Consider the following 25,566-nt stretch of genomic DNA (forward strand, 5'->3'; position numbering starts at 1 on the left):
AAAAATGCACGTGTATACCTATATACATTTATTTTTTTTCGGGCAATCGGCGCCGATAACGCGCGTTATCTAACGAGACGTTGTGTAGTGAGGACCCTGCTGTACCGACGGCCAAATGAAAAATATTTTCACCTCATCATCAGTTATCGGTACGACAGGATCCTTCTTGCACAATGTCTCACTAGATAACGCTGATTTTAGCAAAACATATATATGTATACATGTGCAGAGATATTATTACTATAGGCAATAAGGCAATATAGGCAAGTCTTTTCTCTTAACATAACCTAACGATGTGTCAGTGTAACATGTGGAAATTTAATCTTTATTAATATCTTGAGTGTTATTGAGTGTTATACTTTAATTGTAAGAATCTATTTGAAATTAAAATCTTTCATTACTTTATTATTCACTATTATAAAATTTTTTAAATTTAATTGTTTTAAGATTTACCGTATCACTATTTTTAAAAATGCTGTAGAGTCTAAAACTAGCACGTTCTATCTAAACAAATTTTCAGATCAAAATGTCCACTCCAGAAGATTTTACTGCTCACAAGCAGCACAGGGATAGTAAATCTGGCCGGAAAGCTGATAAGAAAAAAGAAAAGAAGAAGAAACCTTTGGAAGGAGATCCCAAAAAGAGAAATCCCAAGGCTTTTACATTCAACTCGGCAGTCAAGGCAGAAAGACGATTTAGGCGTAAACAAGATGTTGACACAAAAAAGCAACACATTCCTCTTATTGATCGAACACCTTTGGAACCTCCACCAGTCCTGGTTGCTGTGGTGGGGCCCCCTAAAGTGGGGAAATCCTTACTCATTGAGTGCCTTGTAAAAAATTTCACAAAACAACCACTTTCCAACATTACTGGACCTGTGACAGTAGTAGCTGGTAAACGCAGGCGAATCACGTTTCTTGAGTGTAACAATGACATAAACAGTATGATAGACATTGCCAAGGTTGCTGATTTGGTTCTGCTTCTTGTCGATGGCTATAACAAGTTTGAGATGGAAACATTTGAGTTTCTTAATATATGCCAAGTTCATGGTATGCCACGTATCATGGGTGTTTTAAACCATTTGGATTTATACAAAAATGCCAGACAAATGAGAAAGACAAAAAAGGAGTTGAAACGCAGATTTTGGACAGAGGTTTATCAGGGAGCAAAGTTATTTTATTTGTCTGGTTTGTTGCACGATGAATACATGCGCCAGGAAATTAAAAATCTGGCCAGGTTTATATCTGTCATGAAATTCAGACCCATTACCTGGAGGAGTACACATCCTTACTTACTCGTTGATCGTGTCGAGGACTTAACTGATCCAGAATTGATGAGACAGAACAGTAAGGTTGACAGAAATATTTCACTATATGGGTAATTATTATTTAAACTATTAATCAACTAATGCTCATTATTAAATGTGTTGAAGTAATGTTTTGATGAATTTATATTTTTTAGCTATGTACGAGGTGTACCTTTTCATAATCAGTCTTCCATTCATATTCCTGGCTGTGGAGATTTAAAGATCAAGGATATAAGTTTTTTGCCAGATCCATGTCCACTACCAGAACACTTGAAAAAGAGAGCTTTGGTGGAAAGAGAGCGTTTGATATATGCACCGTTTTCTGGAGTTGGTGGCATTGTTTATGACAAAGATGCAGTTTACATCGAATTAGGTGGAAGTCATCATCACAATAAAGACGACGATACTGGTTTAGTAAGCCAATTGCTTCAGACTCAAGAAACTTTAGATCATAAACTGGAGAAGAGTGAACTTCAGTTATTTACCGGCTCAGTTCCCATAAAGTCTCAAGATGTCAAGCAAATATTTATGGAAGAAGGAGATTACAATGAAAAAAAATTGGGAAAACAAGGTGATGTCAACGGCTTTTTAAACGATAGTGACGATGATGGTGATGATAGTGATGAGCAGAGTGAAGATGGAATGGATGTAGATAATGATGATGAAAGTGATACAGAACAGGAAAAATCATGCGAGAGTGAAGAAGAAGACGAAGATAAAGACAACGAGGAAGATCCCAACGATGCAGACACATCATCAAATAAAAGAAAAGCTGCTCAAAAACTGTCAGGCAAGAAAAAAATGAAGTTGGAAATATCAGCACCCAAGGAAGACGAAGAGAGTACAAAAGTTTACCGAAAATTACACATTAATCAAGATGAACACGTGAAAAACAAAATTTCGGAAGTACTGGACCTTGTGGACAGCATTGATTCTAAAAAGTCAAAATCTAGTAAGCGACCCAAAGAAGATAGCGATAACGAAAGTTTTGATGAACTGAGCGAGGATGAAGAAGTAGATTTTGAGTCGAAACTCGAAAAAGATGAGGTGGGTGAAGATAATGAAAGTGATGAAGAGGAGGGAGAAAATCAAGGCGAGGATGAAGAGAATGACGATGACAGTGAGGAGGAAGATGATTCGCCAGACAATTTGAAATGGAAAAGGAACATAGCTGAGCGAGCGCGTGAAGCTTTCTTGCAGCGTCAACAGAAAAACGTTAATCTGCAGCGCCTAGTTTATGGGGTCTTTGACGAGAGTAAATCAGAAAAGAAAGAACAAAAGGAAGAAAGAGATGCAAATGATGTTGAAAACGAACTCGGTGGTATATTCCGTGTCGTTCAAGAAAAACAAAAACGGATGATTGAGGAGCGTGAACTCAAGAATCAAGAAGAATGTGTGTTTTATTCCAAGGAACCACCTCGTGATTGGCTTGAAGAAAGTAACAAAGACCTTTTGATCAATCGCTTTGTCACTGGCAAGTGGAAAGAATCCGAGGATGCAGAGACTCTTTTGAAATTAGGTGGTTAAATAATATTTTTATTCAATTTATATAAAAGTTACTTCTTTACAGCTTAAAACTCTTGTTTCATACTTTTTCTTTTAAATAGACGCTTTGGACGACGGCGAAGTCTTTGACGACTTTGAGGATTTGGAAACTGGCAAAAAGTTCACAGCCGAGGAACAGACTAAAAAAGAAGATGGCGAGTCGGAGGAAACAAAAGAAGATGACGCCGAGCACAAAAAACTCCTCGAGAAGAAAAAGAAACTCAAAGTGCAGTTTGACATGGAGTACGATACGACCGACAAAACGTACTACGACGACCTGAAGGAAGAATGCCAGCGCCAAGCAAATCTGAACAAATCCGAGTTTGAAGGCCTGGACGATTCAATTCGCGTGACCCTCGAGGGCTACCGTCCTGGTATGTACGTGCGTCTCGAGATCGACAACGTGCCCTGCGAGCTCATCGTCAATCTCGACCCCAGCTATCCAATGGTCGTCGGTGGCTTGCTCCCTGGCGAAGAGAACATCGGCTACGTACAAACGCGTTTCAAAAAGCACAGGTGGTATCCGAAAATACTGAAAAGCAAGGATCCCATCATTATGTCTGTCGGATGGAGGAGATTCCAAACTATAGCCATATACTCGCAGTTAGGTAAGATTTTGATTCGTTTGGTTTTTTATTTCAACGCAGGGTTAATCATATGTGTACTGACTATCGATTAATTTTCAGAGCACAATATGCGTAACAGAATGCTAAAGTACACGCCGGAGCACGTGTCGTGTATGGCACACTTTTGGGGTCCGATCACGCCTCAGGGTACGGGAGTTCTCGCTGTTCAGGATGTGTCCAGGGTCGACCGGAACTTCCGCATCATCGCGACGGGCTCAATCGTCGAAGTGGCCAAGAGCAGCAAAGTAATGAAAAAACTCAAGCTGAAGGGCGTGCCTTACAAACTGTTCAAAAAGACGGCTTTCATAAGGAACATGTTCACCTCGAGACTGGAAGTAGCCAAGTTCGAGGGTGCCAAGATCAAGACGGTCTCGGGTATCCGAGGTATGATCAAGAAGCCTGTCTGGGACGATAAGCTCGACGGTGCCTTCCGCGCCACGTTCGAGGACAAAATACAACTCTCCGACATCGTCTTCTGTCGCACTTGGTACCCCGTCGAGATTCCACGCTTCTACAACCCCGTTACCTCGCTTCTACTGCCTCTCAATCAAAAGAATAGTTGGACGGGCATGAAGACCAGCGGCCAGCTGAAACACGAACTGAATATCCATGTCGAGCCGAATCCGGACAGTTTCTACACGCCAATCGAGCGCGAGCCCAAATTTTTCAAGCCACTGTTCGTGCCTAGATCTCTGCAGAAGGAATTACCCTATCAGGACAAGCCAAAAGTAGCGGCCAAGTTCGGCAAGCGCAAGCAATTCGACAAGCAACGGGTGGCCGTAGTCAGAGATCACAAGGAAGCGAACGTCGCGAGGCTGATGAAAATGATTAGGACCAACTACGCGCACAAGGAGCTCAAGAACAAGGAGGCCACGCACAAGAGGATGGAAGCGCTGAAGAAACGCTACGAAGAGGAGGAGGCCAAAAAGCTCAAGCGCCAGAGGGTAATGAAGAAGCAGATATTCAGCGATCTTGCGAGGATGGACAAGAAAAATAAAAATAAGGCCAAGTAGCGGGAATCGAGGTGTTGATAAGTTGTTCTTTTGTAAATAAATATCATTTATTATGTGTACATAAGCCTTTTTTTCATTTATTCTTGAACCACAAATTGTCCATAATTGTTATAAATATCATTTATTATGTGTACGTAAGCCTTTTTTTCATTTATTTTTGAACCACAAATTGTCGATAATTGTTGTCCTGCAGTGCGTGTATTAATAAATAATCGCCTACTTTTCGGTATGAACTTAGATTTTAATCTCGTCGAAATAAATTAAATGAATAAATAGTTGAAGCTCGAAAGTGCTGTTACGTAAAATCGAGAAGCAGATAAAGAATTTAACTTTTTACAAATGTTTCAAGTATCACGTAAGTATCGTAAATTTGTGTACTTATACCTTTATTACAGATGTAGCGTTAGTACTGACAATAAAATGAAATTAGTTGATTATTATTAACAAGTTTAGAAATAACTTTTGATAAAAATACAGTCATTGAATAAATTTTACGTGCGGTACGTCCTGTTTATTTTGTTTTCTTTTGAATCTCAACTGGTGGAAAAAAAAATTGTTTTACCATCGTAAGATTTTACGAGTCTTTTTCCCTCTTCTTTTTACTTGTAATCCATGTTCGTTTTTGCCAATTTTACACTTTAACGTAACCACATTCTTTAAATATTAAGTATGAATTATCTGTATGGATTGTAAAAGTAAATACATAGATTTTATCCGGTGTATACTTAGTTCTTTATTTTGATTTTACAAAAATTGGATTTTTTTTGCAACGAGTATTCCAAAACAAACATAATACGTACTTTTTTCTTCAAAAGCAAAATTTTTTGGCTCGAAATTTTTCATGTCTTACGTCGAAAAATGTTTGATGAATTATTTTGAAAAATTTACAATAAATACAATGATGATCGTGGATTGTTGTAACATACAAAAAGGAATAAAAACAAAAAATGCTGATTAGTCGAAGCGAGCGATTAATTCATGTCGTAGCAAACTGTTTGATCAACGTATAGCGTTAAAAGTAATAAAATTGATGTAGAGGGGTATTTTTTACATTACATATTTACATGGGGGTTTTCCCCTCACGCTCTCCGTGCGGAGGTAACGATGAATCAAGTAATTTTAGTATTAGTCAATCTACAAATTAAATGTATTTTTCTTTTTTTATCACACCTGGAGCTAACTACAATTTTATTTCATTTTTTCTAGCGGATCCAATATGAGTCGCAAATTGATTCATTTTAATTGAATACCCATAAGTTTTATTGAAAATGTTTTCACGGTTTTATATATACATATAATACTGAAAAGAGATAAATCTTAGCTATACGAACTAATCGAGGAGCAACACTTGTACATCTTAAAGTTATTTTAATTATATGTGGCAGACATTTGAGCATCTCATAGATAATAATTCTATTAGCTGTATTTAAATATCCATATAACATTGTAATAAAAATCCAAGAGAAATTTAGATTTAAAATGAGTCGAATGATAATTTTTAACTAAAAAACATTGTTGGAAGAAAATATTCAAGCAATAAACACTCGATACACAAGGTTGTAATTTTATACTTCGAAATTTGTAGTATTCTGCGGTTGGTACAGTGCCATTGTTGGGATGGTCCAAAATTGTAATAATTCAACCCGAGAAGAAATTTTGACACGTTTGCCGGAAAATTCTGTCAATGTAAATTAATTACACGGAAAAACCCAATGCGCCGTATAAGCACCTCGACAGTAAAATAGATATTCTAGAGATGATAACCATGGCAAAGTGTTAAATAAATATATAACTTACAACCCAAATTCCAACGTGGTATTCTTGACATGTATATGAGCACACGTTATTCGTGACGCTCCGGGCTCTCTTATCTTTTCGAAATAATGTATACATGCAACTACGAGACACACTCGCGGTACCTGCAGTAAACCCGATAAACTCCACAGCAGTCCGCAGTCAGTGTTCGAGAGAAAAACATCCCTCGTCCGGTGACATTTTAAAAGCCAACACTTTTTGCCGTTTAACGACTCGAGGGATCATCACACACTCGTGTGCATTACTGTTTGCATGAGAAAAAGGTACCTATGTATACATATACACACGTAAATAAGGCATTATTTGGAGAATAGGTACTTTTTTTTTGTTTTCAATCATCTCATAAATACTTAGAGGATACGGAGCTTTTTTGGCAGCGAAAGCGCAATTATATAAACGTGGGGGACCGATCGATACAACGTGCACACACGTAAGTACGTGTAAATGGTGCACACAGGAAATAAGGAAACGCGCGGTTAAACGCTCGTTTTATGGTTACACGTGCCGATGGGGGAGTAAAAATGTTTATACTCGACAAAAGGTTTGATCAATCGTCGGTGAAGCGAGCTTTTTTTTTTATTCACTTAAAAGTACCATCACATAAACGTTCGAAAACGTAAATGGGAAAGAAAGGATTTTACGTCACGGTTTAGAGGTATATATAAATATATACGATGGCACTCTACTCTATACATCTTGTATGGTAATTGCCCAATTGTCCAAGCTTCCATGCTCGAGGTCAAAGTCACGTTGCACGCATCAGCAATGTATGTCGCGTTGTTGGCGCAGTTTATTGTGCGTGTGCCATAGGAAAAATAAAAAAAAACGGAGCTTTTGAAGACCGTGTGTTTTGATAAAAACGCGGAAGATTGCGGTTGTTGTTGTCGTTGCATATACTTATATACCTACGTTCAAGCTGATGCTCTCTTATCGCTCCGCGAGAGACATCGTGCCGTGCGAGTGTTAATGCGATACAATATAATCCGTTATATACTTTGGAGGATCAATAGGATTTGTGGATGTACGCACGTTAATCCAGTGTGGAACATGATTACGATTGAGAGAAAAAAAAAAAAAAAAAGAAAAAAAAAGAGAATGTAAGTACAGATAGAAATTATTTTACCGCAACTGCGGATGAGAGAGCTCGAAAATGTGTATGTATACATACGTGTGCCATACAGTACACGAGGGAAACCTTTTGTCGATGTTTTTCTTTTTTCCGCGCTGCACTTACCTCTCTTTTCCCCTGTGTCCGTCAGATGTATCTCTATTTGCTATGATTATACATATATATATATATATGTATTTTTTTTAATTCTTATTCGTTTCATTGATTTTCTCGTCCTTCGTGTGTAAAAGTGTGGCTATTGGAGTTTCCTGGATTAGTACAAGGACAACCCCTGAATATTCCTCGGTAAATTTTAACCCAACGAAATGACAATGTTTTTTTTTTTTTTTTTTTTTTACCGTTGCAACACGTATACAAAGAGATATCAATAATACCGTTGTTGCTGGTACTATCAGTGTTACTGTTATTATTTTTTATTTATTTTTTTAATCAGTACTTCAACATCAAGGATATTACTATACAATCACTCGCAGATGAACCTTTTTATTAACTTTCATACAAAACGTACCCCCCCACACTGCATGGAAATAATCGATAGCGTATCAAAGGGTTGTCATAGACGAAAAAAAAGAAAAAAAAATTGGCCTATGAAACATACTTGTAAACTAATATTGAGAACATATGTGTATATAATGCGAGGGAGGGTGTTTTGCCTTGTCGAGGTGCGCGCGTGCGCGACCGATTCATCCCCCTTTTGGGATGTATAGGTACATACATGCCTATACATACACCCCATGATATGAGTGGAATAGGATACGTGATTTATTCGCACCAGTCGAGTGTTATCGTGTCGTCGGCCCCGATCGATTCTCGGTTTGAATCTTGGGCCCATTTTTGTCGGGATTTTATGGTTTTTCCTTGTTTTGTGCAAACATACATATGAAAGAAAAAAAAAAAAAAAAAAAAAAAACGCGTCTATGTAGGAAATAAGGGTAAACTCAATGTCTTGCGCCACGTTTCAGCATATGTTTTTGCCATCCAAGTGCTTGATTATTGTCGTTGTTTTCCTAATTAAACGCGTATTGTAAATTTCAACCCAAAAAGGTACACTTTTCTCTTCAATCGCAAAAGATACCGCAACAATCGCCCCCTCCCCAAGTTGTTCGATCGCGGGATTAAACACCAGAGCTCTTTCATACAGCGCGTCGACATACAGAGAGAGGTAAGTGCACTCCTCGTATACCATAAAAGAAAAAAAAAAAAAAAAACCGTTTCGCTCCGATAAGCGTAATAGTACCCCTTGTACATGGGTATATATATACTCGGCGATCGGTCTCTCCGTGTGCGTTTCGTGTTTGGGTTCCCTGCACTTGTCTCCCGGGGCAACTCTCTTAAAATCACACGAGTCCCCGTAATAACGTCTATTACTATTCATATACGGGTACAACCGACCGGTTGATGTGCTCTCTGTTGCGCACATTTTGCGTTGGTGCGTTTATAAGTTTACCCTCGGGGGTACAATACATATATACATCCCGCGAACAAACGGAGAATAACAATATCGTTTTGCGTATTAAGTTGTTATGCTCATTTCAGACAAAAGCACACAGAGGATGATCAAAATAACCGAGGAACTGAGTGGACTCGTTCAGAGCAAATTCAGCGCCACGGAAGCCAAAGTACTCGTATCCTTGCTCGATATTACAATCTTTTTCATTTATTATTTACTTGTAATTTGTATACGAAATTGCCTGGGGGAAAAAAAAAAAAAAAAAAAATACATAATAGTTCCTAAATGACATTGCCATTGGAAGACAATGTCCCAGGACAAATATCCAAAGTCGTTGAAAAAGAAGCGGCTCGTGGTTCTGCTGCGCAAAGACTCGACCCACGCCCTGGTAACTCTGACGACATCGGAATCGGCGCCTCGATTCAGCAGCGATCTCGACATCGAGGAGGTGCTGCCGATCGAACGAGGCTTCGAGTGCACCACAAGTAAATCTTTCACGTAACAACTCTCATGGTGAATTAGCATTTTTGTTGCTCTTGAGTTTTTTTTTCTCCCCCATCCCTTCCCAATTGATTCAGACAGAGCCGAGGAGTTCAAGGAATTGTCGGACGTGTTTTTCAAAGTCACGTGCAGACGGGCCAAGAGGCTCTTCCAAATGGCACCCTCCGCCAGGACCACCGATTTCCAATCCGAGGTCTTTCGCGCGATCGACAGTACGACACGACTATATATTATACACCATGTAAGCCCACTTTTGCGTAATAAAGTGCTTTGTGAAACGATACAGCGTACCAGCGTAAGCAGAATCCAGCCTCGGACTACCGTTGGATCGCGAGGATAGCCGGTAAGATTCCCAGCATCGATCGGATCGTCCTGAACCGGATGAATCGCAAGAGGGATGAGTACACGTACAAAAAAACCTTGAGGTTCGCGAATGAAAAAAAAGAAAAAAAAAAAAAAAAAGGGATAAGTACAATGCTTATGGGTATTTCGTTATCGGCAGGTTGTTCATTGGCACTTGGAACGTGAACGGCCAGTCCCCGGAGGGTTTGACGGTGGAGGGTTGGTTGCGCGCCGAAGACGAGTCACCCGACATCTACGCCATCGGCTTTCAAGAACTTGATCTCAGCACCGAGACGTTTTTACTGAACGAGACGAAGCGCGAGGACGAATGGATGGCCATTTTGAGCAAGTCCCTGCATCCAACTGGCGATTACGAGCTCGTGGCTCAGGAGAGGCTGGTCGGACTGACCATCTTTGTCTTTGCCAAGGCCATGCATGTACCCTACATCAGGCACGTTGTCACCGACACCCTCGGCGTTGGTATCATGAAAATCATGGTAAATCCTTGCTATACGCGTAACCGATCGCATAATATATATATATATACCACGTTCTTTTTCATTTGATTGTTATATTTGCGTGATACTTTGCACGAAGGGTAATAAAGGCGGAGTGGCCGTAAGCATGAGTGTGCACGGAACGTCGATTTGCTTCGTGAACACCCACTTGGCCGCGCACATGGACGAGTGCGCGAGGCGGAACCAGGACTACGCGTGCATCAGCGCGGACATAAAATTCGAGGACAGCCCTACGAAGAAGCTCGTTGATCACGAGTAAGTTCGCCCTCGTGTCTTGTAATATCTTACGTGATTTTCATTTCTTTTTTTTTTTTTTCATTTCTTTGTACTCCTTTCACACAGTCAAATTTATTGGATGGGCGATCTGAATTACCGGATAGCCGATCTTGAGGCGGACGAGGTGAAGCTGCTGATAGACGCGCAAGATTTCAAGTCGCTGCTGATAAGGGACCAGCTGAACGAGCAGAGGAGGCTCGGCAAGGCGTTCGTGGGCTTTCAAGAGCAGGATATATGCTTCAGGCCGACTTACAAGTACGACCCGGGTACCGATGACTGGGACTCGAGGTGCATACACACATTATACGTATTTCAAACTGTATAAATATGCGCGTAAAATGTGGAGAAGCATATATACATATATGTGTGTGTGTTAACGATTTTATTTTTCTAAATATCGGTAATGAAGCGAAAAACAGAGAGCCCCCGCCTGGTGCGATCGGATACTTTGGCGCGGTGAATCGGTGCACCCGCTGGCCTATCGCAGCCATCCAGAGTTCAAGATTTCCGATCACAAGCCGATCAGTGCGATTTTCAACTCGGAAGTAAGTACATGCATGTTTTTTATTTTTTATTCTTCAATCAAAAGATAAGATCAAGAGAGGGAGGTGAGAAAAAAAAAAAAAAAAAAAATGGATTTCATTGCCTTTACGTACTTTTGTGTAATTGTAATATATTTTCATTCGCAGATAACGATAGTAGATAAACACAAGTGCCACGTGGTTTACGAGGAAGTGGTCGCGAGGATAAAGAAAAAGTATTTCATACCCAAGCCGAACTTCGATCCATTGGTGATGAATTCCGAAAACGTGTGCGCTTGGCCTTCTTGCGGTTTTTTGAAACAAAAGTACACGTCCGTGTAGATAAATAGGTGTACGTATACCTAATCGTACTGCAGCAGAACGACTGATCTCTTTGAAAAAAATTGAGCTGTGCAACGTGCAAATATTTTTTTGTTATTGTATTACATGTGATGATTCATCGTTGTGTGTTTTGTTTTTTTGTTTTTTTTTTTAGTTTCGTACTAGGAGTATAGTATTCGTAATTTTATAGTTTTTTTTTTTTTTTAATTTTAATTCTTCCATTGTTTACGTGTAAGATAACGTTTACGATGTGTGTTCTATGAATGAAAAATACCGGTAAACAAGTTGGTAAAAAAATTGATAGTATTATTGACGTATTTTAAATAAAGTTTGCGCGAGTTGTTGCGCCTATCGTTGTGAGTTGTGAATGATAAATAATGATGTACCTATATACGTATTTACTATACATAAAAGTGTACCTAATGAATTTTCTTATATAGAGATATTATATATATATATGTATACATATATATTTTAATAAAATACGTACACACTAATTAGCAACTATACTGGCGTTTGTCTTGATTTCACAAAGTACAAGTCATACGATAGGGTACGAAACATGATGACGTATACATATAACATATAACATAATATATTCGTCGGTGTCATCATAAAGAGAACGAAAGACACAAACTCTCGTATGACTCGTAGAAAAAAATTGCTTACTTGTAAGTATCTTTTTTTTTTTTTTTTTTTTTTTATCATAAACTTACATTTAATATACACGAAATAAAAAAAAACTACGTTTTCACAGACAAAGAAGAAAAAAAATCAAACAATCTTCAATTATACTTACTTATGCAACAGCACAACATACAAATACATCGTTAAAAAAAAAAAAAAAAAAAAAAAAAAAAAACATCCATAGGCAAATCGATAATCGCCCGCTAATCAGATTAAATTAATCCGATTTGTGCAGTGTAGCTCCCTTTATTTTCAGTAAATAGGTGTGCAACACGAATATAACATTGTAGCAAATTATTTACCATAGAGATGTTGATTGAAAAATAAATTAAGGAAGTACTACATCGAAAAACAACTCGGAAAATATTCAGATATCCAATCGATTTGTAAACGGCTGCATATATATGTATAACTTACGTAAAAAATTAAACACCGACAGAAGGGAAGGAAGGAAGACAGCTATACCTGTATATAGGTATATAAGGTATATTATGATTTTCCAGTGGTTTTGGAAAGGGAGAGTGACAGAGACAGAACATAATATATATATGTAGACATAGCTAAAGCTGATATCTGCAGTTTCTGCATGACGGTGTATGTGCAGAGAGAGAGAAAAACATTAAAAACAAAAGGACTTCATTCATGCAGGAGTCAAAGTTGTGAGTTGCAATTATTGCCATTATCTAAGTACTCTAATACGTGTGTGGGGTATCATTGTTTTTAAACACTAGTTTTTGTACATCTGTCTTTCTGTCATCGATATTAATAACAAAACGATTGTCGTGTGGTGGTTGTATAGGCCGATACTTTACTACGTTTTTTTGTGTGATGGATCGACGTGCAGTTAGGGTGGAAACAAAAAATTTTTTTTTTTTTTTTTTTTTTACTGTAAATAAGTATACCGATAGTTGAGGTATATAATATGCTTTTGTAGCCTTAATTTAGTTGTCATAGGTACCGATTCATCCGCATCGGATAAGTATGTCTCTTATCTATGGTGTACTTATTACAATAGTTTTTCTTGGGTATAAGTATACTACTTATCAGACTACTAATACGTTGTTTCAGTGAGAAGGTAAATTAAGTACAAGGGCATCTTCGTGAATATAAAGAACAGAAAAGGTGATTGTGAAATTTCCAGTTACGTGTATATATTGCACAATAATGTAATGTTAGTTTGATGTGTGTAATCATCTATACGGAACAGAAATGAGAACCATCAGCAAACAAGTTAAAAGTATGTGCTTATAATCATATGTGCCTGATAGCAGGTAATCTGTTCACTTTATTTTTGTGACCCTATACAGATGTACAGTTTAATTGAGTTTTAGCATTAAAGTGTAAATATTTGTTTTTACAGGTACTTACTAAAATATTTCTGATGGTACTTGTACATTTAATTGAACCGTGGAATGAATACGTGCATGAAAAGTAATCAAGAAACTTGGTAAAAAAAGACATGAAGCAAACGTATAATCAGCTAGCATGAGTAGCATCATAGGGATGGCTGTGGCTGTCACTTCTCGTGCTGCATCAGAGTATAACTTGAGCCAGCTGCAGTGGTAGTGTGTGATACACCTATATGTTGACACCGTGATCTGGCCAAGTTCATCATCTAGTAAGCTACCTGTGGACTCGATAGTATACCATTACAACTTCTCTTCTGTGCACCTGTCTTATAACACGCAAATCCATTTTCGGAATAATAATTAAGCATCATGTCGACGCCGGAGCAATTGGCTCTCGTCCAGTCCAAATTTACTACAGGCGAGGCCGTTGTCATTGTATCCTTTTGCTATCTTTCTACCTTGTGCTCTACTATCTGTCTGCCTGCTCTTTTGGCACTTATTGCGCGCGTGTGTTTGTCTATTTGTATGTCTACGGAGGCTCATCATCATGTTGAGCAGCTGTACTTTCATGCAAAAAAATGGAAAAGAAGAGGGTGCGTGTAGTGGATTTGTTTATGGATATTTTCCTTAGTGAAATTTTAATAAAAGGTAACTGAAACCATGCTGATACAGGGCTGGATGAAACCAATGAGGCTTCTTGCTCTGGTCAACAAAGGCGCAACGAATGCTCTAGTCATTTTCATAACTTCTAGAACACCGCCTTTGGTATACAGCGATCTTACCATTGAAAAGGTCTTGCCCATAGATCAGGACTTCCAATGTGACATAAGTGAGATGCTGATTTATTGTTGTTTGACTGTGATGTGCGACGCAAATTTTGTCTTATACATTTTTCCCTATGAATTAGGTACGCCCGAAGAGATGAAAGACCTGTCAGATGTATTCTTAAATGTGACATGCAGGAAGAACAAGACTGTCTTTCAGATGAGGCCTGGTGTCACTACAACAAATCTGGTTTCTAATGTTTTTCAAGCAATCGAAAGTAGTGTTTCACTTTTTATAAACTGACATAACTTTGAATTATTGTACAAAGTCATTTTCATTGAACACGTCAAATTCTCATTTCAGCTTATCAAAAAAATAGAAATCCCTCAACGGATTTTCTGTGGATACAAAAGTTAATAGGCAGTGTTCGTAACTTAGATATAAACAGCAGTGATGAAGTACAAAAAGCCAGTGAACCAGTGAGTAATAAATATTCAAATATTATTATTATTATTATTATTATTATTATTATTAAAAAATTATTGGTATGATATAGCTAATAATTTTAAAAATAAAATGTTATGTCTATTTTCAGGTCATCGAAATCGACAGCCCAGAGCTAGTTACTTCAAGACGTAATATAGCTACTGGGAAATCACCTATAGCCACAAGAGAATCAGTAGTACGTTACCAAATGGCATGTAAGGAAGATGATTATACGTACACGAAAGTTTTCAGGTATTCGTTTCATTTTTATTCAATTTTAATAAGCTGAATTATCTGGAAAAACGTGACATTGCTTTATTTAAAAATTTCTTCACAGAATATTTATTGGTACATGGAACGTAAATGGACAGCCCCCCAGTGGAATAAATTTACACCAATGGTTGAGCAGTGACGATGTGGCTCCTGATATTTATGCCATAGGTTTTCAAGAGTTGGATTTGAGTAAAGAAGCTTTTCTTTTCAATGATACGCCTCGGGAGGACGAATGGAGGCAAGTAGTTGCCAAGTCTCTTCATCCAAAAGCTTCCTACGAACAAATAGCTCTTGTAAGATTAGTCGGTATGATGTTAATAATTTTCGCTAAAAAATCACACTTGCCAGACATAAAAAACGTTTGCGTTGATACCGTGGGTACTGGCATAATGGGAAAAATGGTAACTAAATTTTGTATTGAATTTGTGTTCAAAGAGCCTCTATTTGGTAATTGGTTTTTGTCCATACATTTAACAGGGTAACAAAGGTGGTGTCGCTGTAAGTTGCAATATACACAATACATCGGTATGTTTCGTTAATGCACACTTGGCTGCCCATTGCGAGGAGTATGAGAGGAGGAACCAGGATTATTCTGTGATTTGTGGAAAATTAACTTTTCAAACTTACCCTCTCAAAAGACTCAAAGATCATGAGTAAGGATTTGCTCATTATGTTACGAAAATAGTTACGCGTAGAAATGTGTATTTAATATTTATAAGTACTTAATATTTTTTAGTCAAATTTACTGGCTTGGCGATTTAAACTATCGCATAACGGAGATGGATGCGGAAACCGCCAAACAATTAATAGCTGCTGGAGAACTTGCGCCTGTTTTAATGTTGGATCAGCTGGAACAGCAAAGACGTCTCAAACGAGTATTTGTTGGTTTTCACGAAGCAGAAATAAAATTTAAACCTACCTACAAGTATGACCCAGGCACTGATAATTGGGATTCAAGGTGTGAGGAAGCTCAAATTTTATTCTTATTACATTCTTCTGTGTTTTTTTTTAACAATTCAAAGACTAGTCTACCATGTTGATACAGTGTCTTAATTTTACACTTGAAAGTGTACACGTCATCAGTGTTATACTTTATTTTTAAAATTTTTAAAAAAGTTTTTTAATTTTATGTCATTTACTGTTGAACACATGAATTTCCATACTTTACAGTGAAAAAGGAAGAGCTCCAGCTTGGTGTGATCGCGTGCTCTGGAAAGGAGAATCCATGAATTGTTTGGATTACAGAAGTCATCCAGAATTGAAAATATCCGATCACAAGCCTGTCAGCTCAATATTCGATTCAAAGGTAAATTGATCCATTAAATTTGTTATTGAAAAATGTATTAATGCAATTTTATTTTAGATTCGAGTCATAGATTCGATCAAATATCGTAAAATTCACGAGGAGTTGATGAAAAAATTAGACAAATTGGAGAACGAATTTCTACCCCAAGTGACTGTTGACACAACAGAAATAATTTTCGATACCCTTAAATTTTATGAGTCCTCTGTCAAAGAGCTCATTGTTGCTAACACTGGCCAGGTTAAAATATTTACATGAAATCTATAAAGATAACATGATTCATTCCGTTTTCATAGTTTACACTTATATTATGACTAGGTGCCAGTAGAGTTTGAATTTATAAAGAAATTAGACGATACCTCTTATTGCAAAGAATGGCTGACAATAACTCCTTACACAGATTTCATAGAGCCTGGTCAAAAATGTGATATCAAGCTTGAGATTTGTGTTGACAAAAGATCAGCGTGGAAGTTAAATTCGGGAGAAGACAAGTTGTACGATATTTTAGTGTTACACCTAATAAACGGAAAAGATATATTTATAACAGTAACAGGTAAATCCAATACTAAAACTTTATTTGAATTAGTGGAAAAATGCATTACCTAACAGTTTTTTTACTTGTGCGTGATTTTAGGTACTTATGAGCGTAGTTGTTTTGGTTGTTCAATGGAAGCTTTAGTTCACATTCCAATTCCAATTAGAGAAGTACCGATTGGACGAATAATGGAGTTGGTAAGTTTATTTTTCATTTAAATGGAAATATTTACTGTAAAAATAAACTAACAGCGTTTTTCTTCCTTTCAGGAAAATAATAAAAATGTTTCACAGGATCCTTATTCAGTACCAAAAGAGATTTGGTTACTAGTTGACAGACTCTATCGACATGGAATAAAAACTCCGGGTCTCTTTGTAACACAAGGTCTACACAGTGAGATACTAGCCATTAGGGATTGGCTAGACATTGGTAGCCAAGATCCAATGCGTATCCTTTTACATTCATAAGAATACCAAGAAAACACGCATGATAAATTTTTCTTAACTGCTAAAAATCATAGCTGGTAGCGTGCATTCAGTGGCCGAAGCTCTACTTTTACTTTTAGACTCAACTTCGGAACCACTTGTTCCATACAATTTGCACAGCGTTTGTTTAACTGCTGCTACGAATTACTTACAGTGTAAACAGGTAAAATCATACAATTGTATATTCAAATATCTGTTATAAAAAAAAAAAAGTAATCTTGATGTATGCATATGCTAGTATTCTTAATCTTGGAGTCAATTCTTGATCGTGAAATATTTTTCAGCTTGTGATGCAATTGCCCGAAATAAGGAGAACGGTATTCTTGTACATATGTGCTTTTCTGCAAGAGCTTTTAAATCACACGCAGGATAACGGATTGGATGCTAAAACGCTGGGTAATATTTTTTTCGCATCTATTTTATTGGTTTATTTGCAAGAAATGTGGAATTACATTGAGTTGTTAATTTTTTTTTACTACAGCTTCGTTATTTGGTTCCTTTTTCTTACGCGACCCACCGAGAAGTCGAGAGGACCGTATTCAAAGAAGTAAAGTAATTCAAGCGACATTTGACAGAAAGAAGGCGGCTTTTGTGTATCACTTTTTAGTAAATGATCAGAGCGACTTTATCGGGCGATGAGGATCTGTAAAATCACTGAAGAAATAATTTTTCAATTATATATTCCTTGTAAAACTATTTTTTACAATGGTCTTGCAATTCTAAATGTTAATAAGAAAAACACGAAAGATCTCAGTAGCCTAGAAAATATTTACGACTGCTTTTTTCCATAGGCATCTTATAGATTCTCCTCATTTCAAGACAATATGCATACCTAGTACATACAGTTTATAGTTGAGATAGAGTGAGGTGTTTTCTGGATTTGAAACTCGCTGATGCTTGAAGATTTTATTTTTCATTGCATTGATGAGCTGTATTTTTATATAGTTTTGTACTTGATGAAATGAAAAAAGAAACAAGGGGTAATCATGTTTTTTAAGTAATTATAGGATAGTTGAAAGTTATTGCGTTAATTAGCTTGTTTGGAACGAGTTCAAACAATTTCTGTTACAAGAATACTCGAGTCATACATGTTGTCGGTAGTTAATTGTAGCTAATTATTTAGCTATTAAATCATTACACTCATGTATTAGTTATGTTAAAAAACTAAATGTATTTACTGAGGATCCTTTACACTTTATTTTAATACAATGAGTATATCAAACTACGAAGCTTTTTTTAACAGAAAATATCTATATGCAATGAATAAAAAAAAATCACTTGCAAAATTAGCATGACCTTTTGTGAATTTATAAACTTTATTGAATTGTACAAATAAAAGATTAATGAATTATACATTAGCATTAGTTATTGATGTCACATCCACTCATTCTCCATAGCTCAATAAAAATATATCAGGATTTCTAAAGTATATTTTTGACAGCTTATAGTTGTCGGCTAATATTTTTTCAATTTACCATCAGCGCCATTTGGCGTGGCTGATTTCGAACTATAAAAATACCATATTTATTCTTTTGAATAAAATTCACTAGGAAAACTTACTAGGCTAGTGATATGCTCTCAGGACCCTGCTAAAAAATTTTCTTTTAAAGACCGACGGCCGATAAGATATTTATTACAGGACCCTATCGCATCGGCAAAACATAGAATGTCTATTATACCGACACACAAGATATAAATTTTGAGGCAGCCCTCTGTCGTGTTGGCCGTAGATAATGCCGACTGGCGGTATGTCGCATTTATCTTGATATACTGACGAATTCCTTCCTTATTGCGCAGCATCTTTACTGCAATAACCATTTTTATCATTCTGGTAAAGAGAGCACGGTGTAAGATATACGTGAAGTTATGTGTAGTAATTATGGTAATCACTTCTAAGTAGTACCGTATGGTCGATTTTATTAAACCATATAAGTAGAATATCTATACTTTTGGAGGTCGATTTTCGGGTAAAAAGATAGATTGTACACTTGCCGCAAACAGCACAAAAAAAATTAACTTTTTATGTTATATCTATAAAATAAGTTGCGGCTGGTTTATAAATGATTACATGGCTCTACTGTAAGTATAGTAATAATTGTTTGGATCAGCGCCATCTAGCGGTCTTTATTTTTTGGCCAAAAGTGGCTCCTAAAATTCTCAATCAGAGCATTCAGGATTAGAGCCATTTAGTCAATTATAAACCAGCCGCAACTCATGATGAAGCTATAAAATGAAAAAATAACGATATATGTGTTTTTGGCGGCAAGTTAACATCTATTTTCTACCAAAAAATTGACCTTATATGTGTTTATACTTTTAAAGATGAATTTTTGGGTAAAAGATAGATTGTTAATTTGCCGCCAAAAACACATGTATAGTTATTTTTTTATTTTATAGCTTCAACATGAGTTGCGGCTGGTTTATAAGTGACTAAATGGCTCTAGGGCTAAGCTGCCTAAAGCTCTCCTTCAGAATTTCAGAAGCAATTTTTGGCCAAAAAAATCACGACCGCTAGATGGCGCTGATCCTAATGATTATAACTACTTATAGTAGAGCCATTTAATCAATTATAAACCAGCCGCAACTAATTTCGTAGATACAAAATAAATAATTAAAGATAATTGTGCTACTTGCGGCAAGTTTGCAGTGTATGTTTTATACGAATATCAACCTCATATATATTTATACTTTTGGGTAATAGATAAATTGTAAACTTGCCGCAAACATCACAATCATCGTTAATTATATATTTTGTATCTATTTCAAGAGTTGCGGCTGGTTTATAAGTGATTAAACGGCTCTAGGGCTAAGCTGCCTAAGCTCTCTTTCAGAATTTCAGAAGCAATTTTTGGCCAAAAAAATCACTACCGCTAGATGGCGCTGATCCAAATGATTATTACTATACTTACACTAGAGCCATTTAATCATTTATAAACCAGCCGCAACTAATTTGATAAATACAAAATAAAAAGTGAACATTGTTCGCACTATTGGCGGCAAGTTTACAATTTATCTTTTACCTGAAAGTATAAATATATAGGAAGTCAATATTCGTGTAAAAAATGCATTGTAAACTTGCCGCAAACAGCACAAACAATGTTATCTTTTTATTTTGTATTTACTAAATTAGTTGCGGCTGGTTTATAATTGATCAAATGGCTCTACTACAAGTAGTAATAATCATTTGGATCAGCGCCATCTAGCGGTAGTGATTTTTTTGGCCAAAAATTGCTTCTGAAATTCTGAAGGAGAGCTTTAGGCAGCTTAGCCCTAGAGCCATTTAGTCACTTATAAACCAGCCGCAATTCTTGAAATAGATACAAAATAAATAATTAACGATGTTTGTGCTACTTGCGGCAAGTTTGCAGTGTATGTTTTATACGAATATTGACCTCCTATATATTTATACTTTCGAGTAATAGATAAATTGTAAACTTGCCGCAAACATCACAATCATCGTTAATTATTTATTTTGTATCTATTTCAAGAGTTGCGGCTGGTTTATAAGTGATTAAACGGCTCTAGGGCTAAGCTGCCTAAAGCTCTCTTTCAGAATTTCAGAAGCAATTTTTGGCCAAAAAAATCACTACCGCTAGATGGCGCTGATCCAAATAATTATTACTACTTGTAGTAGAGCCATTTGATCAATTATAAACCAGCCGCAACTAATTTAGTAAATACAAAATAAAAAGATAACATTGTTTGTGCTGTTTGCGGCAAGTTTACAATGCATTTTTTACACGAATATTGACTTCCTATATATTTATACTTTCAGGTAAAAGATAAATTGTAAACTTGCCGCCAATAGTGCGAACAATGTTCACTTTTTATTTTGTATTTATCAAATTAGTTGCGGCTGGTTTATAAATGATTAAATGGCTCTAGTGTAAGTATAGTAATAATCATTTGGATCAGCGCCATCTAGCGGTAGTGATTTTTTTGGCCAAAAATTGCTTCTGAAATTCTGAAGGAGAGCTTTAGGCAGCTTAGCCCTAGAGCCATTTAGTTAATTATAAACCAGCCGCAACTGATGATGAAGCTATAAAATAAAAAAATAACTATATATGTGTTTTTGGCGGCAAATTAACAATCTATCTTTTACCCAAAAATTCATCTTTAAAAGTATAAACACATATAAGGTCAATTTTTTGGTAGAAAATAGATGTTAACTTGCCGCCAAAAACACATATATTGTTATTTTTTCATTTTATAGCTTCATCATGAGTTGCGGCTGGTTTATAATTGACTAAATGGCTCTAATCCTAAATGCTCTGATTGAGAATTTTAGGAGCCACTTTTGGCCAAAAAATAAAGACCGCTAGATGGCGCTGATCCAAACAATTATTACTATACTTACAGTAGAGCCATGTAATCAATTATAAACCAGCCGCAACTTATTTTATAGATATAACATAAAAAGTTAATTTTTTTTGTGCTGTTTGCGGCAAGTGTACAATCTATCTTTTTACCCGAAAATCGACCTCCAAAAGTATAGATATTCTACTTATAGTACTTATATGGTTTAATCTAATTACTACACACAACTTTACGTACTTGTAAATGCGAGCGCGAGAAAGACAAAAGATACAAACGTTATCGTATTATCTCTTTCTCACTCACGAAGAATAATAAAACAATATTTACCGGCTAACGTGTTGCTGATCATCAGCAGCTGATGCACCTTTAAACAAATAACTCTTAAGGCAAACAAAATAGCTGTTTACCTGATTGATAATAATTTTTGTATTTGTTATTATCTTTTCATTAAATTTTGTTCCTTTTTTAACATGGAGTCTTTACGAAGAGTAAGTGCAAGGATTGGTTTATGTCTTTGAATAGTTTGTTGATTAGTAAAATTAGTTTATGAAAGTTTTAGCTTTAAAATATCAATGACTAACAAAATTTAATGATTCATGCAAAAATAACTTTTATTGGTTAACCTTAGTATTCTGCAATAAGAGAGAAACCTAGTACTTGTATACATTTCAAAGATTTGTATATTTTTTTTTTTACTAAAGTATTTTTGTTATGTTATTTTACGTATTTTATACTAATGTAACAACTTTTTTTGCAGACTGAAAGTAATCTTAGTATTTCATCAATTATTTCTGATTCTAATTTAAAAGAAGACGATACGGACACAGTGATAAAATCAAACGCCATGTTAAAAATTTTGCTGGAAGCAGCATCTGACACAAACGCAGAGAATTTAGCACTTGGTAGTGAAATTTCAGAATTGCTCAGTGCTCTCAAATTTGATCTGAAATTATTACCCCCTGATATCAGAGATGGGTTACAGACAGTAGTTGCAATTTTAAAGTCGGAAGGATTAGCATCTGTGGATGAGACAATGTTGACATTGTGTTTGGAGAAGAAAAAAATTGAGAACAAAATGAAGGAAAGGGAAGAAAGATTATTAAGAGCAAAATATAATTATGCATTTACCAAATACAATGCTTTTGAATGCAAGTTGAATCAATTAAGAAAAGAAATTGAAGAGGTTGAAGACACCTTGCAAGAAAAGATATCCAATGATGAAAATGAAGAATCTAATAGGATATTATGGTCAAGTCGATTGCATGATTACAAAGATACTGTTAAGAAGCTTGAGGAAGAACTAAATGAATTAAACATTAAAGAAATCGGGATAGAAGCGGTACAGCAAAAATCTTCAATTTTAATGGAGAAACTGAATGATCTTGTAGAGTTAGATCAAGAACTTTCAAAATATAAAGACTTGCCTCCTAATCTGTTACAAGCAAAAAATGCTCTAGAAAATAAAAGAAAGGAGCAACAAGCTGTTGAAAATGCACTGCATGAGATATTGAGTTAATTTTAAATACATTATTTGATTTTTATTAATAGTAAGAGTTAAAAACCAATCAAGTACTTGATTCCAAATTTATTTATTTTTTTTCATTTTACACTGTTATTAGAAAAAAAATTCAAGGTGCTTAATTTACTCCTGCATTTTCTGCATCTGCAAACAGTTGTTACATGGCCTTGTCACTACCGTGTTACTATATACTATTATGTACATATTTGTTCAGTTTTCTTAAAAAATATAAATAATGAATAGTGATTTCTATTTTCAGTATTATCTGTAATTTACTTTCATGAGAGAAATATAACTGTAAGAGTGTTTACTCAAATTTGCACCATCATAGTAATAAATAGAAGAATACACAGGTATGTTTTAAATGTTTGTAACTTTATCTGATACATATTTACAAAATACATTATAAATCTATTTTTTATTTATTATTAAAATATAAGTTAAATCTACATGTTTTTACACGTTTTTTTTCTTTTAATTTGTAAGTATACTGCAGTAACATTCTATCATGAGCAAACAATTTTTACAAGAGCACATTTAAAAACCGTATTTTGACCGTGTAGCTTGTCTATTAGCCTTGTTTTGGGCCCACTGGTTCTTTAATTCCAATTCCATAGCTTTGGCTTGATGAGCCAAGTATGTGATTTGATGTTTTTTCTTAGATTGTCCACCAGGACCTGAACTAATAGAGATAGGTCGGTGAGTTTGCTCTTCTGTGAGTGCTTTGACAAGCCATTCCCTTTCATCTGGCTTGATGTCGTCACCACTAATTTCTACTACATCTATTTTACTCAGTTCATTCTTTCTTTTAACACCACGTTTTCCACACAAGTATTCGATGGCTTTTTCATCAAAAGCAACATTGCCTTCTGAATCTACATGGTACTCTTGCTCTGGAATGGGTAACTTTGGACCAACTTCTGCTTTATTTTTCAATATTATTTCTTCTTTAGAAATATCCATTAGATTATTTCTAAGAATTTTTCTTGAATCATCTTCTGACTGTTGTATAGTATTGTCGTTGTGAAGTAAACTACTAGACATACTTGAAGAGGAAGCTGTGTCATCAATCATATCAATGCTGCTCATAGGTAACAATTGATCAGGAATTTTTGCTGGTGTGGATAAGGAAAAGAAGTCTGATGACGATCCTTTTTCATCATCGTCTTCTGAATCAGAAGTATAACTAGACAAAGATGTTAATGTTGAAGGTTTTGCTTGGCTAACAGGTTTTTTAATGGTAGTCCTATTTATAGGTTGTGGAATCAAAGGCTTGGATTCAACTGTTTTTCTTGTCAAAACATTAGGCAACATTGAAGTAGCCTTTGTCAAAGATATTGAACCCTTTGGTGGTGGTAGTATCCCAATAAGACCTGACTGTTTCTAAAATTTATAATAATCAACGTTAGTTTTCATGTACAATTAATTTTTATATTTCATGATTTATAATACGGTAATATTTGTACATTACATTAGATGCTTTTACTGTATGTCTTTTAGAAGCGTCGTCCTCTTCTTCTAAGTCCTTAAACTAAAAGAACAGTAGTCAATAAATATAAAGCTTATTAGAAGTATGTTCTAGACTTAACATAGAACAGGATGCAGCTATTTTTTGTCTGGTTAGGTCCTGAATAAATTGATGGTACAATTTATTCAAGCGTTTAAGCAAGATACGTGACTCTCTTACATCTGATAGAGATGGAATGGATATTTTTGCAGGTCCTTTGTTCTTTTTAGGTGGCATTTCAATACTGCCATAATCAATTTTTTTGGGAACAGGTACACTGTCAGCTTCCTTGATTTCGTCAACGAGAATCATCTTAGGCTTGGGCAGGACATTAAAATCTGGTAAGGCCTCGTCTGTGGAATACTCAGTGTTATCACTACTCGAGTCTTGATATTGATCTAATTTTGGAATAGGCAAATTTAACTTGGCACTTTTTTGTCCATCCTTAATTGCCGAAGTTTGAGTTTTCTCATGCGTTGGGATTTCTCTGTTTACATCGGCAACATTCTCTGATTTTGAGGCAGACGATTTTTGAACATCATTGCTTTTCTTTTCATTTGGTGCAGCCAAAGCTGGATTTTTTGTTTCTACTTGCGGCTGGTCGTTGTATTCGTCTTCATTTTCACTCTCATCACTACTGCCATACGCCACTAGGCTCATTGTTTTTAATTTCTGTATTGTTTTATTTAACGAAATTTGTAAACTTTTCTAAATTAACAGAGTATATGACAATTTTTTGACACTATATAGAAGAGCAGAAACTGATGTGTGTTTACGTTTTTGTTTTAAGGTTATGTATGTGTGTATGTTACCATTTGAATATTTGACAGTCACAAAATTGATAAGACAGGTACTCCTGTGTCCAGCTGTTAGTCAGCGATTGAGTACTATTGCTCTTCAGCAAATCAGCAACAGATGACGTACTAGTGAATTTGTAGTGTATGTTTTATACGAAT

General features: G+C 35.9%; 5 protein-coding genes across 8 annotated transcripts; 4 read left to right on the plus strand and 1 right to left on the minus strand.

Annotated features, from left to right (window-relative positions):
- The first annotated feature begins 267 nt into the window (after positions 1-267).
- Positions 268-4,536, plus strand: LOC106639811 (ribosome biogenesis protein BMS1 homolog). Its single transcript, XM_014353591.2, has 5 exons — positions 268-366; positions 521-1,377; positions 1,462-2,825; positions 2,914-3,459; positions 3,538-4,536. The coding sequence occupies exons 2-5, from the start codon at positions 527-529 to the stop codon at positions 4,488-4,490; spliced, it is 3,714 nt and encodes a 1,237-aa protein (XP_014209077.2). The 5' UTR covers positions 268-366; positions 521-526; the 3' UTR covers positions 4,491-4,536.
- Positions 4,537-6,928: 2,392 nt separating this feature from the next.
- Positions 6,929-11,524, plus strand: LOC149376013 (inositol polyphosphate 5-phosphatase OCRL-like). Its single transcript, XM_089598116.1, has 10 exons — positions 6,929-6,960; positions 8,971-9,059; positions 9,189-9,369; positions 9,463-9,597; positions 9,672-9,810; positions 9,888-10,224; positions 10,325-10,500; positions 10,588-10,809; positions 10,931-11,066; positions 11,211-11,524. The coding sequence occupies exons 2-10, from the start codon at positions 8,988-8,990 to the stop codon at positions 11,382-11,384; spliced, it is 1,572 nt and encodes a 523-aa protein (XP_089454242.1). The 5' UTR covers positions 6,929-6,960; positions 8,971-8,987; the 3' UTR covers positions 11,385-11,524.
- Positions 11,525-12,652: 1,128 nt separating this feature from the next.
- Positions 12,653-18,558, plus strand: Ocrl (Oculocerebrorenal syndrome of Lowe). 3 transcript variants are annotated; one of them, XM_089598096.1, is made up of 18 exons: positions 12,653-13,050; positions 13,140-13,342; positions 13,432-13,855; positions 14,069-14,249; positions 14,328-14,462; positions 14,549-14,664; positions 14,781-14,923; positions 15,009-15,345; positions 15,422-15,597; positions 15,681-15,902; positions 16,115-16,250; positions 16,308-16,487; positions 16,566-16,800; positions 16,882-16,979; positions 17,052-17,229; positions 17,303-17,430; positions 17,552-17,663; positions 17,749-18,558. In XM_089598096.1, the coding sequence occupies exons 3-18, from the start codon at positions 13,790-13,792 to the stop codon at positions 17,904-17,906; spliced, it is 2,601 nt and encodes an 866-aa protein (XP_089454222.1). In that variant the 5' UTR covers positions 12,653-13,050; positions 13,140-13,342; positions 13,432-13,789; the 3' UTR covers positions 17,907-18,558. The 3 variants fall into 3 exon arrangements, with proteins under 3 accessions (XP_089454222.1, XP_089454230.1, XP_089454226.1); XM_089598104.1 differs by having other exon boundaries at positions 13,140-13,308; XM_089598100.1 differs by having other exon boundaries at positions 12,653-12,730.
- A 3,307-nt stretch (positions 18,559-21,865) lies between these two features.
- Positions 21,866-23,321, plus strand: LOC149376014 (uncharacterized). The gene is made up of 2 exons (XM_089598596.1): positions 21,866-22,072; positions 22,342-23,321. Exons 1-2 carry the CDS (start codon positions 22,055-22,057, stop codon positions 23,098-23,100), a joined length of 777 nt encoding a protein of 258 aa, XP_089454722.1. The 5' UTR covers positions 21,866-22,054; the 3' UTR covers positions 23,101-23,321.
- A 77-nt stretch (positions 23,322-23,398) lies between these two features.
- Positions 23,399-25,387, minus strand: LOC106646365 (proline-rich protein PRCC). Of its 2 annotated transcripts, XM_089598592.1 has the most exons (4): positions 25,196-25,387; positions 24,791-25,081; positions 24,575-24,634; positions 23,399-24,486 (listed from the first exon to the last, which is right to left on the minus strand). In XM_089598592.1, the coding sequence occupies exons 1-4, from the start codon at positions 25,268-25,270 to the stop codon at positions 23,641-23,643; spliced, it is 1,272 nt and encodes a 423-aa protein (XP_089454718.1). In that variant the 5' UTR covers positions 25,271-25,387; the 3' UTR covers positions 23,399-23,640. The 2 variants fall into 2 exon arrangements, with proteins under 2 accessions (XP_089454718.1, XP_014217895.2); XM_014362409.2 differs by having other exon boundaries at positions 24,791-25,387.
- Between the last annotated feature and the right edge of the window lie 179 nt (positions 25,388-25,566).

The sequence above is a fragment of the Copidosoma floridanum genome, unplaced genomic scaffold (assembly GCF_036245765.1).
Source record: "Copidosoma floridanum isolate Cflo_tuat_1 unplaced genomic scaffold, Cflo_Japanese_pri ptg000001l, whole genome shotgun sequence".
NCBI lineage: Eukaryota > Metazoa > Arthropoda > Insecta > Hymenoptera > Encyrtidae > Copidosoma > Copidosoma floridanum.